Source organism: Osmerus mordax, assembly GCF_038355195.1.
Source record: "Osmerus mordax isolate fOsmMor3 chromosome 28 unlocalized genomic scaffold, fOsmMor3.pri SUPER_28_unloc_7, whole genome shotgun sequence".
NCBI classification, from domain to species: domain Eukaryota; kingdom Metazoa; phylum Chordata; class Actinopteri; order Osmeriformes; family Osmeridae; genus Osmerus; species Osmerus mordax.
The window spans coordinates 127,501-141,929 of record NW_027120410.1 but is presented as its reverse complement, the minus strand read 5'-3'; the positions used below and the strand labels follow the sequence as shown (position 1 = coordinate 141,929).

General features: G+C 47.7%; 1 protein-coding gene across 1 annotated transcript in view; it reads right to left on the bottom strand.

Annotated features, from left to right (window-relative positions):
* The window catches only part of apba1a (amyloid beta (A4) precursor protein-binding, family A, member 1a), a 31,140-nt gene that overhangs the window by 9,528 nt on the left and 7,183 nt on the right, over positions 1–14,429 (bottom strand). Inside the window, exons 2-3 of the mRNA XM_067231862.1 lie at positions 6,110–7,594; positions 5,810–6,034 (exon numbers count right to left, since the gene is read on the bottom strand). Of these exons, the coding sequence (XP_067087963.1) occupies positions 5,810–6,034; positions 6,110–7,516 (1,632 nt within the window). The 5' untranslated portion in view covers positions 7,517–7,594. The remainder of the gene's footprint in view (positions 1–5,809; positions 6,035–6,109; positions 7,595–14,429) is intronic.

Here is a 14,429-nt window from a genome sequence, read left to right as displayed (position 1 = left end):
CATATTATTATTAAATGTCAGTGCGATACGGTATTCAATCAGGTCATGTGATCTGAGGAGAATCCTAGAGTTGGAGACACAAGGCATTGCTAGGCAACTGGAAACTAAACCTGCTAGCATACCTGCAGGTGTAAGATGAGCTGTGTGTGCGCGTACGTGTGGAGGACATGATGTAATGGCCAACTATATCTGTATGAAAGTGATACAGCATCAGTATCCAGATGTATGTTTTATTGAGAGCTCTTTTACAAACCAGTGAACGAGCACAAATCAATGACTTGGAAGTGGAGCTACACACTTACCAGGACCTTCCCTTTAAGGTACACTAACCAGGACCTTCCCTTTAAGGTACACTAACCAGGACCTTCCCTTTAAGGTACACTAACCAGGACCTTCCCTTTAAGGTACACTAACCAGGACCTTCCCTTTAAGGTACACTAACCAGGACCTTCCCTTTAAGGTACACTAACCAGGACCTTCCCTTTAAGGTACACAAACCAGGACCTTCCCTTTAAGGTACACTAACCAGGACCTTCCCTTTAAGGTACACTCAGTAAGATCCCCCCCTTGTCTTACAGATGTTGTGTACGCTAATGAGGCCCTCTGAGTTGTTTATCAACACAGACAGTTCAGTGCCAGTGGAACTGACAGTTATAATTTGAGCGGCTCGCGACTTTCCAGCCAATTATGTTCCAGGAATCTTTGTTCCAGCCAATTGCCTTCAGAGAGGAGGGCCTTCTCCTTGTCTTATTATGTTGAACTGCTGTCAATCAAACTCCAGCTGGAGGAAAGCAAACGGAAATTCAAACAAGAACTGGGGGTTTTGCTGTTTCTCAAATGTATTATTATTAATTTTTTTACTACTGCAGCTTTAACAGTTACATATCAAAGCACATTAGCTAATATAGTCTACAGTATTAGCCTTGTCAAAGCAGATAGCATAGTCTACAGTGTGATTAGCTATGTGTCAGAAGGTTTAGCATAGTTCACCAAGCGACTTTAGCCCATTCAATAGCACGTAATCCGTTTATGCCACTTAATGCGCTTTATGCTAATGCACTCTATTTCAGTAATACGATCAAGGGTTGCAAACCTGGCAACCCAGCTTGATATGATACAGCCTCATATCCAGTAGGTTCCATAGCTAAACTACAGCAAGCCTGGCAACCCTGGATTAATAAATAATAATATACCAACACGTTAATTTAAAAAAGTATAGGGGCAAACATTGCCAACGTTGCTCAAAATATCATCACTTCAAAAGCCTTCAGGAAAGATGACATTTGAACAGTCCTAATTTCTCTGTACAATGTTGCCTTTTGCTAATCTGTGCACAAAACAAGAGACAGGAAATCTCCTGAAAAATTTTTCTCAATCTACACGACAAAACAAACACAGACATGATCAAACCTCGTTTCTGGGTAGAAGGTCATCTTTGTCATCTTGATCAGAGTGGTCAATCTGGAACATCCAGAAATTCTCCATGGTGAAGTTGTGAGAGAGAGGTCCTAAACCGAGATGCTCACTAGTCTTCACACACACACCCTAACCCTAGCCAAGGTGCTAGCATTCACATGCACGCACACACGCACCCCAACTATAACCCCTCAACCAACTAGCGGCCCGCAGCTCGTCAGGGGGGTGCTAGATATGTGGCCAGGTTGGTTGGGGTTCGACTGCCTAGCAATCTACTCATGTGACACAACAAGGTATCAGAATTCACAATGGAATCATCGAGCAGGTGTGTAAGTGTGTGTGCTGTAGTCAGAGTTCTCCATTACCTACTAAATACCATATGGGGAGCTTTGGTCAATACACACATACATTGTAGCATAACAAAGCTGTGTTTTTGCCCTGCTGAATTTGAGGAGTTTGTGTGCGTGTGGCCTGTGGATGTGGATGTGTGTGTGGGTGTGGGTGTGTGTGGGTGTGTGTGTGTGTGTGAGGATGTGCACTCAGTGGGAAACAGCCCCTCTCTTCCAATGTTATCAGAGCCTTGTTGAATTATTTACCCTTCATCATGTCTGTCTCTCTATCCCTCTCTCCTCCTCCCCTCCCTCTCTCCTCCTCCCCTCCCTCTCTCCTCCTCCCCTCCCTCTCTCCTCCTCCCCTCCCTCCCTCTCTCCTCCTCCCCTCCCTCTCTCCTCCCCTCCCTCTCTCCTCCTCCCCTCCCTCTCTCCTCCTCCCCTCCCTTTCTCCCTCCATGTTCCTTCACCTCACTCACTCCCTCTCCTGCACACACTAAATAAATTATCCTAGGGAAGAAATAACATTTAACACAGAGGCGAATGTGCAAGTATCTCTGCATGAATATATTCAGATTTTAATGACTTTGGCTTGTTTGTGTAGGAGTTTTAATCCTGCTCTTATCTCTGTTCCCAGGGGAAACCAGCCCAGTATAATGATATTCTCTGACAACTTTCAAGTCATGATTCCATTTCAATTCATTTCACATTCATATATTATTTTCTGACGTTTTTCATTCCCTAGAACCCACAACCAAGCTGAGATTAGTTCCTCTAGTTAGACCAGAGGAGACATGCTAAAGGGTTAGGATCAGGACTACAGTATCACTAGAGGGTTAGGATCAGGACTACAGTATCACTAGAGGGTTAGGATCAGGACTACAGTATCACTAGAGGGTTAGGATCAGGACTACAGTATTACTAGAGGGTTAGGATCAGGACTACAGTATCACTACAGGGTTAGGATAAGGACTACAGTATCACTAGAGGGTTAGGATCAGGACTACAGTATCACTAGAGGGTTAGGATCAGGACTACAGTATCACTAGAGGGTTAGGATCAGGACTACAGTATCACTAGAGGGTTAGGATCAGGACTACAGTATCACTAGAGGGTTAGGATCAGGACTACAGTATCACTAGAGGGTTAGGATCAGGACTACAGTATCACTAGAGGGTTAAGATCAGGACTACAGTATCACTAGAGGGTTAGGATCAGGACTACAGTATCACTAGAGGGTTAGGATCAGGACTACAGTATTACTAGAGGGTTAGGATCAGGACTACAGTATCACTAGAGGGTTAGGATCAGGACTACAGTATCACTAGAGGGTTAGGATCAGGACTACAGTATCACTAGAGGGTTAGGATCAGGACTACAGTATCACTAGAGGGTTAGGATCAGGACTACAGTATCACTAGAGGGTTAGGATCAGGACTACAGTATCACTAGAGGGTTAGGATCAGGACTACAGTATCACTAGAGGGTTAGGATCAGGACTACAGTATTACTAGAGGGTTGTGTGTGTGTCTGTGTGTGTGTGTGTGTGTGTTTGTGAATAGGGCACGATTATGGCCAAAATGATCATCACGATTATTTTGATCAATATTGAGATCACGATTAATTATCACGATTATTTGTTGATTTTAACCAAAACAAATGTTATTGTCACATAGGCTAATTATAACTGCTTTCACATCCATATTTTGCTACATTCCAGCTAATGTACAAATATGTGCATCAAAATAAAATAGGTCCTCATATCACCAAAATTCAGTGCATCTCCTTAAAGAATTAAGAAAAATAAATAAATAAAACAATAAAGAAAATGTAGCAAAACTTCAACAGGGCACTATTTTCCATTCTACATTGTGGAAATATATTTTAGGAAAAATAAATTATACTATGAACGGAATGACGCATTTTAAATATCGCTCGATCACGCAAATTTGATCGTGGGAAGCCAAAATGGTGATCGTGATTAAAATTCAATTAATTGTGCAGCCCTATGTGTGAATGTGTCTGTCAGGACCTGTGAGGGAGGAGCCATGTTCCTCTGGTCTGTCAGGACCTGTGAGGGAGGAGTCATGTTCCTCTGGTCTGTCAGGACCTGTGAGGGAGGAGCCATGTTCCTCTGGTCTGTCAGGACCTGTGAGGGAGGAGCCATGTTCCTCTGGTCTGTCAGGGCCTGTGAGGGAGGAGCCATGTTCCTCTGGTCTGTCAGGACCTGTGAGGGAGGAGCCATGTTCCTCTGGTCTGTCAGGACCTGTGAGGGAGGAGTCTCTCCCTCCACCACGGAGGTCTACAGGGGTTATTAGCATCCTTTACAACAAGCTGCTTTATTCACTTTCTTCCCCCCCCCTCTTCCCCCCCCCCCCCTTTACCTTCTTTTCCCCTCCCTTTCTCCCCTCTCTTTTCCCCTCCCTTTCCCCCTCCCTTTCCCCCTACCTTTTCCCCTCCTTTCTCCCCTCCCTTTCTCTCCCTTTCTCTCCTCCCCTCTCTCCTCCCAACACAGTTTCTTTATTTCCAGACACACATCCATCTATCTAACCCTAACCCTATCTTGCGTGACAGAGGATACCCTGCCCCTGGGGTCATGTAGATAAAGGATGTGATCCTCTACCATGGACACGCCTGGTGGCACGCACACACACACACACATGGATGCACACACACAAAGTCAAATGAGGCTGTGCGTTAGTGAGGATGCCTGTACTGCAGTGTATAAGACCAGAACAGCCCCAGAAAGGTTCTCACAACATTAAGAAGATGACAAGACATCATTCGGTGGTACGATTAACATGATCGTAAACATGATCATTAACATGATCGTAAACATGATCATTAACATGATTGTAAACATGGTAGAAATAGACTATTTAGTGGATTTGTAAACTTACTGTAAATGTGTTTAATATGATGTGTGTGAGGCTTGAGGGTTGAAATGGCGAGAGATAGGAGGAGAGATAGGAGGAGAGATAGGAGGAGAAATTCAAACTCGGGAGAATCTTTTCCATCCTCTCTCCATTTCAAACACTCCATTTCTCTGGCTCCATCTCTTCTCTCCCTCTCTTCCCTTATCAGTGTCGGGCGATCGAGGGGAGGAGAGAGGAGAGTTCAATTTGCCTGATCAACCATGTCGCTAGAATACTAATGAGACAGACAGACCAACTACAGGTCAATCACTGCCCAGCATCCTACTGCAACACCAGGGGAGGGGAGGGGAGGGGAGGGGAGGGGAGGGGAGGGGAGGGGAGGGGAGGGGAGGGGAGGGGAGGGGAGAGGAGGGGAGAGGAGGGGAGGGGAGAGGAGGGGAGGGGAGAGGAGAGGAGAGGAGAGGAGAGGAGAGGAGAGGAGAGGAGAGGAGAAGGGAGGAGACATGGAGAGGAGGGCAGAGGAGAGGAGAGGAGAAGGGAGGAGACATGGAGAGGAGGGCAGAGGAGAGGACAGGACACATGGGAAGGAGGGAAGAGAACAGAAGGGAGGAGAGGCAGTCACCACTGAGCGTGTGCCTCAGAGGACAGAGGGAGAAATGAAACGCTTGAAAGGGATTTAAAAGGGAGAGGTAGCAAGAAACAGAGTGGAATAAGAGGTGATGGACAAACGTTGTTTTAAGACCAACAATGAACAAGTCAGCAAGCTAAAACCTTATTGGGTCCCTCATCCACCACTAACACTGCACCCCCCCCCCCCCCCCCCCCCAAAATCAGGCTGTGTGTTGAAGGGGAGAAGACCAAAGGAAATGCATCTAGTTCCTGGTCAGCTAAGATAGCCTCTATATTTGGGTGTAAGTAACTCGAGCAGCTTAACACACACACACACACACACACAAACATGCACAAACACCCACTAACACAAACATCTCACAAAACAGGTGACAGACTTCACAGTAATGTAACCAAATACGATGACATCACCACAAATATGTGATTGAGCTAACCCCACACACACACATACAGCTAACCCCCCCCCCCACACACACACACAGTTAACCCCACACACACACATACAGCTAACCCCCTCCACACACACTCACACCCCCAGCGAGTGTAAGCAGTACTCACATCGCCCCCTAGTGGAGGCTGCAGGTCGCTCTCGGCCGTGGGGCTCAGGTCCTGCCTCATCACCCAGACAGGCTCCCTGGGCTCGTCAGGTGTGTAGGGCGAGCGCACTGTCCGGGTCTTCACCTCCTCAATGGCCTCCTTGATGTCCTTGATGGCCAGAGAGATGGCATCCCGCTGCTCTCTGCTGTTCCTCACCCCGCCCTGTTCCTCCTGGGGGCTGCCTGCCTGGGCCAGCTCTCCTCCCTCCTCCCCTGCTCCCCCCTCCCCTGCTCCCTCCTCCCCCTCCCCTGCTGCCTTCACCGGGAGCTGTTCGCCGTCTGTGGGAGGGGGGGTGAGTTTGGAGTTGAGGTGCCCGGATTCAGTCCACTCTCTAACCTCCTCTCCTCTCCTCCCTCCCCTTCCTTCGTCTGGTTCTCCTCTAGCGGCGTCTCGTTCCTGAGAGCTGCTTCTCTCTCGGCCGGCCGTCACGGCCGTGTCCCCTTCCTCGTCCTGGTCACAGCTATCGGCCCGCGGGTACGGAGCGAACTCCGCCTCCTTCTCAGGGCTGTCGGACTCTCCGTCTGAGCGCTCGTCGTAGTGATGCAGCCGAGACCCCACCGCCTCCCTCTGCCTGAAGCTCCCACCCTCCGGAAGCCGCAGCCCCGCCCTCTTCTGCAGCAGCCTTTCAGGCCCCGCCCCCACAGGCCCCGCCCCCACAGGCCCACCCCCCAGGGGCGTGTTCCCGATCTCTTCATACACGTGCTCTGACAGTGAGCAGTCGAACGCCTCGTCCTCATGCTCCGCCACTTCGCTCTCACTGCCCCGCCCCCCAGCCCCGCCCCCAGGACAGTAGAGAGGCGGGGCATAGACGTCGCCCGGGTTCAAGGCCTCCTCCGCCTCTTCCTGGTCCCGGGGCCTCTGGAGGTCTAACAGGGGCTGGCGAGGCAGGGGGGGGGGCTGGGGGGCATAGGGGGGCTGGGGCGATGGGGGCTGGGGGGGCGAGGGAGTCAGAGCTCCCTGGCGATGCTGGTGGTGCTGCTGCTCGGCCTCAGCACTCTCTGTGTATCCCTCCGCCTCGGGCCGCAGCGCCACGCCGTACGTGTCGTCCCCCTCCGCCTCTGGCCCTTCCTGTGACATCATCATTGCCACAGAGACCCCGTCTTCCTCATCGCCCTCGGCGCGGTCTGTGTGGGCGTGGAAGCCGCTCTCTGTGCTGGCGGACCGGGCGAGCGTTGAGTCGTCACGCTCTCGCTCGTCCTCCTCTCGCTCGCAGCACTGAGGCAGGGCTTGCTGCCTCGCCATCTCCAGCTGTCTCTCTGCCTCCCTCTGCTGCCTCTCTGCCTCCCTCTGCTGCCTTTGTTGGCGTCTCTGCTGCTGGGCACGCAGCCGTGCCTCGCTGTCCCCCTGTCTGCGGTAGCGTGTAACTGCAGGCCTGGGGATGGGCTGCTGCTGGGCCTCCTGGTGCAGCTCCGCATCTGGCCCCTCTCCTGACCTGCGCTGTGGGCCCCCCCTGCCCTCATGCCTCCTGTAGCGAGGTCCTGAGGGCTGTGAGGCGTGGTGGTGGTTGTTGTTCTCTGCAGCATTGTTGCTATGCTGGCGAGAACGGACATTGTTGGCGGCGCCGTTGTCGTGGTGACGGCGTTGAGGGGGCGGGGCCTGCAGTCTCTCTAGGTCCGCCTCCACGTCCTCGCTCACCTCCTGGCCAAGCTCTGCCTCCTGTGGGTTCATGGCTAGCTCTGATTGGATGTTGTCTAGGAAATCATCATCTACCCTCCTGGGAGATACTGTTAGTCACAACAAAGGCTTCTGGGAAGGAGAGAGAGGGAGAGGGAGGGAGATGAGAGACCATGTTAGGTTCTTATTAATAGTTTTCATCCAAATTCCCCCATCCTGCATATTTCCCACCTAAATATATTGACCAACACTGCCAAAATTCAGAGCCGGACTACTTCTTTCCTCTCTAAAACAAGACTGGAACAGACACAGTTGAATGGATTCACCGTGGTTTGGGTGTAAAGCCCAACATCTGAAATTCTAATTGGCTTGAAAGAGCAAGAACATGTGTAGGGTACAGACCTGCAACATGCTGGGGGAGCAGCTAGCATACCAAGCAGAGATAGCTACGCTGTTAGCACTGCAGGCTACCTAAGACTGCAGCTAGCATACCAAGCAAAGCTAGCCTACCTAGGCACTGTGGGTCAGCTCAAATGCTAACAAAATGCTGATCCAACAGCGAGGTAGCAGAGGAGGAAACCCTTGTATTGATCACAAAGCTTGGTTGAGATCATGCCCCAAAAAGGACCATCTAACTATTAAGGCAAGAATCTGTGTGTGTGTGTCTAAGGCTCGATTATCTCAGTGTATGAAGTTGAAATTGAGCAGGTATATTGGGACTGCACTAGTTAAGTCAAATCAATCACATGTATCTCACAGCTTTGCATGTTACTGCTAGAGAAGTAGCTGACTTCCCCCCAGAGACTTACTGGACTGGAGATCAGATAACCCTAACCCTAAGATCCTCACTTTTATAAATACAGAGACGACTGGACTGGAGATCAGATTTCTTATAAATGTATAAGTTTAGCTCAGGGCTCCCTTCGACCACACGCACACACTCACACACACACACACACACACACACACACACTCACACACACACACACACACGCACACACTCACACACACACACACACACACACACACACACTCACACACACACACACACACACACACACACACACACACACACACACACACACACACAACCTTAGAACACGAATACACTCCCCTGCAGGTGTTTCCCTTCTTAAGCCTGGCTGACTGAAAACAAGAGTGGGATGGAGACTGTGTGTGTGTGTTTGAGAGAGATTGACAGTGACCTAGTTCAAAGCTAAAGCTAGAGTGATGAAACACAGTTGTGGATCATAAACATTGTGATCACACAAACACAGACATGTGCTAAAGAAAACACACACACACTCTCACACACACTCACACACTCTCTCACACACACTCACACACTCTCTCGCACACACACACACACACACACACACACAGAGTGCACCTCTGGTAACCACGGTAATGGTCTCCCTTGGCAGTGGCTACACTGAGGAGTTCAGACTGCGGTAAAACAGTCAGATTCCATGACTGTGGGTTAGGGACTCTCTCCCTCAGGAAACACCAGAGAGAATGACAGAGAGCAAAGCTTCCTATCTTACAGTTTCAGTACTCAGTCGCTTTGGTACATTTCTCGAATCATCCTCGACATTTGCAAAACTGTAAGTGCATTTCTCAAAACAATTCGTACAAAAAGCAAAACGCCATGGATTACCTGCAAAAGCCAGTCTCTTGCTCAAAATCCTTAGTTCATCTCTCAAAAGTAAATATCTGTGTCAATGAACATATCAGTTCCATCAGAAAAAAGTCTAATGGAAATGTATAGAAATATGCTTGACATATGACAACTTGTACAACCATTTTTCATGTAAAGACTTATGCTATGAACTAATGCCTAAATGTTGTGGGGGGAGAGACTATTCAACAGAGACCCATTCTAATACATTTTGATCAACATGACATAAGCAATTGATAATGTAGGAAACAGCAGAGAATTGTACATAATCATTTGCATGGATGTACCAAAGTATTTGCAACTTGTTCAAAGAAATTAGAAACTGCTTTTTTGATGTGCACAAGTGACACAATGATGTGAAGATTGAACAGGTAGTTTTGAGAATTTCAATTCTGATCTGAGAAATGTACCAAAGCGACTGAGAAAAATTGTAATGAAGGGTTAGGGTTAATGAAGGCATTAAGCCAAATCAGTGCAATCTTAGATGACACAGTAGAATAAGAAACCCACAGAAGTAGTACTTAACCCTTGTGCTGCCTTCGGGTCACATGACCCAAAGGTTCATAACGAACCATCGTTGTGTTTACCCAATACAAAAACAAATACAAATAATTTTCTTTTAACCTTTGCAATGTGGGGGGTCTCAGACAGCCCAACGGTTAAAAGAAAATGTTTTTGTATGCGGTAAAGTTGTCTCAATACGACGGTGGGTCACAATGACTGATGGGTAAGAATGACCCGAAGATAACACAAGGGTTAAGGCAACCACTCACAGTAAAACCCTTCCTTTATAACACACGTTTCCCTCTTCCTCTCCTCTTTTTACCTCTCCTTCTCTCCCTCCTTCTCTCCCTCCTTCTCTTCTCTCTACTTGCACAGAGATGCGTTGGAAAAGGGCCCATCTCAAGGGCACAAGAACACAACAGACAGGCTAACACACACATACACACACCTCAGACAGGCTAACACACACACACACACACACACTCTCACACACCTCTCTTGCCAAGTGTCGGGCCCCCATGCTGTTCTGGGGAGTGACAGGCCCGACCTGCAGGAGTCAAGACCAGCACACACACACACACATACACACACACACACACAAACTCTGTGACCACACATGACTGGGATCATCTTCAACATCTGAACTTTACTGTCTAGGGGAGGGTTAGGGTTAGATAGGGAACATTTATGTATTTGAGTTGATAGCAGAGTTACAGTATAATTGTTATTGCAGATGACATTCTCACTTGTGCAGAGCTTTGTTCAGAAATTGTTAAACAGCACGTATTGTCAGATTGTTAGCGAAGCAACAGTTGTCAATACAATTCAAGGCCCTTTTGTAATACTGATTAAATCAGTTGTTTATTGTAAACGGCTTGTTTGTCAGTGTTGAGAAAACCAAAGCTGTTCATCAAACGGCACATTATTGAAGGTTTTTAATACGTGTTGACAAATCTGGAACTTCACTGCAGACTGTATTGAAAGACTGTAATCTCCTTCAACCATGTGGGTCTTCTCCTCACCAGCCTAACCCTCCCATATCTCTATTGTTGAAATAACAGGAAAATCTATCATTCCATCAACTTCTCCTCAGACTAATGACTTGCTGTCGCTAATAGCTGACTGAGTCTATCAACAAAGATGTACCCATAATTCCATTTGTGTCACGACACATTCATTTACTGTGCTTAAAGATCCATTAGGCATGATTCACACACAGGTTATTTATCATAGTTTATGTGCACACACACACATATGATTTAATAGTCCTTTAATAGTCCTTCACAGAAGCAATCCCTAAAAGAGTGGATTTAATCCCTTCTCCTTCCCCTCCCCCTCTTTAACTCTGTCTCAGTGTTATTTCTGTGGGTAATTAAATGATTCAACTCCGGAGTGGAAATGTTACAGAGAGAGAGAGAGGGAGGGGGAGCATTAGAGGGAGAGAGAGAGAGAGAGAGAGGGGGAGAGAGGGAGAGAGGGAGGGAGAGCATTAGAGAGAGAGAGGGGTGAATCATTGAAGCAGGAACATGGCCTAACCACTAGACCTCTTTAGAGCAGTGCTACTCCAGCTGAGCCCCTCAACACACAGAGACCATCCTGACCCTGTGCCCTGATGCCATCCTGACCCTGTGCCCTGATGCACATGGGGTTATGGTCCTAGCAGACTATAACCCTGGGTCCTAGCAGACCGTAACCCTGGGTCCTAGCAGACCGTAACCCTGGGTCCTAGCAGACCGTAACCCTGGGTCCTAGCAGACTGTAACCCTGGGTCCTAGCAGACCGTAACCCTGGGTCCTAGCAGACCGTAACCCTGGGTCCTAGCAGACCGTAACCCTGGGTCCTAGCAGACAAGAGTCACTGATAATTAAAGGAGGGTGCAGACACAAACTCAAGGTTTGGCAGACATGCCGATTTATGACCCCCAAAAGTCACATACTTAAAACATACTGACCACCACTAATTCAGTCTCTAACCTGTGACATTTACGTTAAATCACACTTACACACACAATAAATCACTGATAAATATCCACCAAGCCCCACACACACAACACACAATCACCCCTCCCTCACTCCTCCCTCACCCTCCCTCACCCCCTCTCTCACCCTCTCTCACCCTCCCTCACCCTCCCACTCACTTCTGCCTATGGGCAAATCAAATCTGACCCACAATTTACTGCTCCCAGATCAGATTAGAAACCCCCGCCACTAGTGAACTAATTACATTCCCCTGGAACATGAACACGACCATGACAATCAACACTGGGTCAAGGATATCAGGCAGTTTGGCCCAAACTGAATACTGTGCCAGTTTCAAACCCCTAGGGTTCATAATGAGTCATACTGCCGCTGCCAATACACCTGTCCTACTTTTTCTGTAGACCAGGCAACACACAAACACAAGACTGGTTGAAGAAATGTGTAACTGACTAATAAAATAAGGTGACTTTGTAGCTTTGTTTATTATCATCAGCTAAATGGAGTCTGTTCTAATAAAATGATTGGCATAACTGAAAGCTTGATTTTTGAGGAAGACTTGCGTCAACTCCATTCAATCTCCTTCAATGAGACAGTATTTTTTCCAATATGGCCGCAGAAAAGTTCCATACAAAACAGGCGCGTCGTTGAGAAACAGCTTTATGACAACACTGTTCGAAGGTAATAAGTTACATTTGCACCATGTTTAATCTTATTAAAATATCATCACAGTTGAATGGCAGTAGCAACATAGTTGTAGCATCAAAGCTCATTTTTGACCATCTAGTACATTTAACGTTAGTTTAAAGTACTGACAGATGTCATGCTCACTAGCAATAATGTATTAATACCAAAAACAATGGTTAAGAAGTTAACGTAGTCTATCAAACGTAAATTCAACATTGTACTACAAAGTCAGTGTGACACTTTCCTCGTCAGAGTTAGCAGGGGCAAGACACAGCTTTTGTCGTTGATTCGGTAACCGTCACTAACCCTAATAACCCTAATAACCCTAACCCTAATAACCCTAACCCCTAACCCTAATAACCCTAACCCTTCTCTCTACTCTACAGCAGCAGCTTCCCTACAGTCCACTGCCCTGGGGGCTGTGTGCGTGTGTAAAAGAAACACATGCATAAAGATATGCACACACAGCACAGAGAGAAAGTATGTGTTTGTGTCTGGCACACACTGCTGTGTCCCCACCTGCCTCTGAATCATTGAAAGACAGCAAATCCATTTTCTGGCTCTCTGGCTGGAAGCTGTGTACCCAGCCCAGCCCTGCTGCAGCGAGAGAGAGAGAAAAGAGAGTGTGAGGAAAAGGGAGGGAGAGAGAGAGTAGAGCTACAGGAGAGAGAGAAGTGAGTGAGTGAGAGAGCCTCCCTTTTAACTGCAGGGTTAGCTGAGGTTCTGTGTCTGGCTAGCCTTGACATGACATCTAGCTGTGTGTGTGGTGTGTTTACCTCATCTCCAGAACTGGGCCAGTTTGGATCACCTCAGTCTGTCATAAAAGTGTAACTATACTATGGGCTCTGGAAGCAGCTGGATGTTTTACTGTGGTATCTGTCAACATCCATGCAGCATGATGCATGTAAAGCTTGGGGTAAATATTTATTTGTACAAACAATCGCAAATACAATTTTCTTTCTGAATACGGATGATTACAGAATCTCTGCTTTTCTAAAATCAACTCCATTCTGCTGCCAACATTGTCATCTCCAGTAGAACATTACGTTGTCATCTCCAGGAGAACGTTGTCCTTTCCAGGAGAACGTTGTCATCTCCAGGAGAACATTTTCATCTCCAGGAGAACGTTGTCATCTCCAGGAGAACATTGTCATCTCCAGGAGAACATTGTCATCTCCAGTAGAACGTTACGTTGTCATCTCCAGGAGAACGTTGTCCTTTCCAGGAGAACGTTGTCATCTCCAGGAGAACGTTGTCATCTCCAGTAGAACGTTACAGAGGAATACGTGGCAGTGTGAACAGCTCTAGTCATGTGACCTGTGATGTCAGAGACACAAGCATCTGGTGAAGCCCAGGCGACAGAATAGTGAAGAACCCTAACATGGCATCTTTGAGGTCTGTTAGAAGAACATGGCATCTTTGAGGTCTGTTAGAAGAACATGGCATCTTTGGCCAACCATTCCACAAAGGAAAGCTAAGTCGTTGTTTTCAGTGACGGCATAACCCTAACCCTGCATGTCTAAACTAGGTGATTTATTCCTGCTCCTCTGTGCCCTCCAGTGCTCATCTTGCGTCCATGTGGAACCTGATTTGACAGAACTTGTCTCCGGCAGCCAGCCTGATACCAGGACCAATGTCCTCTCATTCTGTAGACACATGAGTGAGACAGAGCTAAACGCTCCAGGGAGCTCTGCAGCAAGGTCTCTAAACTAAACATACTATGACTGTTTATTATACTGTATTGACACATTTCAACAAAGCAATTACCACAAGCCTACATCAGATTTCAATGAGCAACAATCACATTTCTAAACCATCCACAGAGACTCCCTTGTGTCCAGCAGCAGTTAGGGATAGCCTCTGTCAAGGTGAGTGTTGTGGTTCTTTATACTCGCACGCTGCTGCACTGACGGAAGAGAGGAATAGAGCGGCTGGGTTGTCATGGCAATGTCTGGATAATTACTCCCTCTGGGGCACCAGGTGAGCGAGGTGACCTTTGGAGGTTCAGCACCCTCCCCGCGGGGCAGCACCAGACTTCGACAGAACAACTCCGTCTGCCATTCCTCACAACAAAGGAGACCAGTCAATAGCAGCGAGATGTCAAAGTTAACAGCCTATCCAA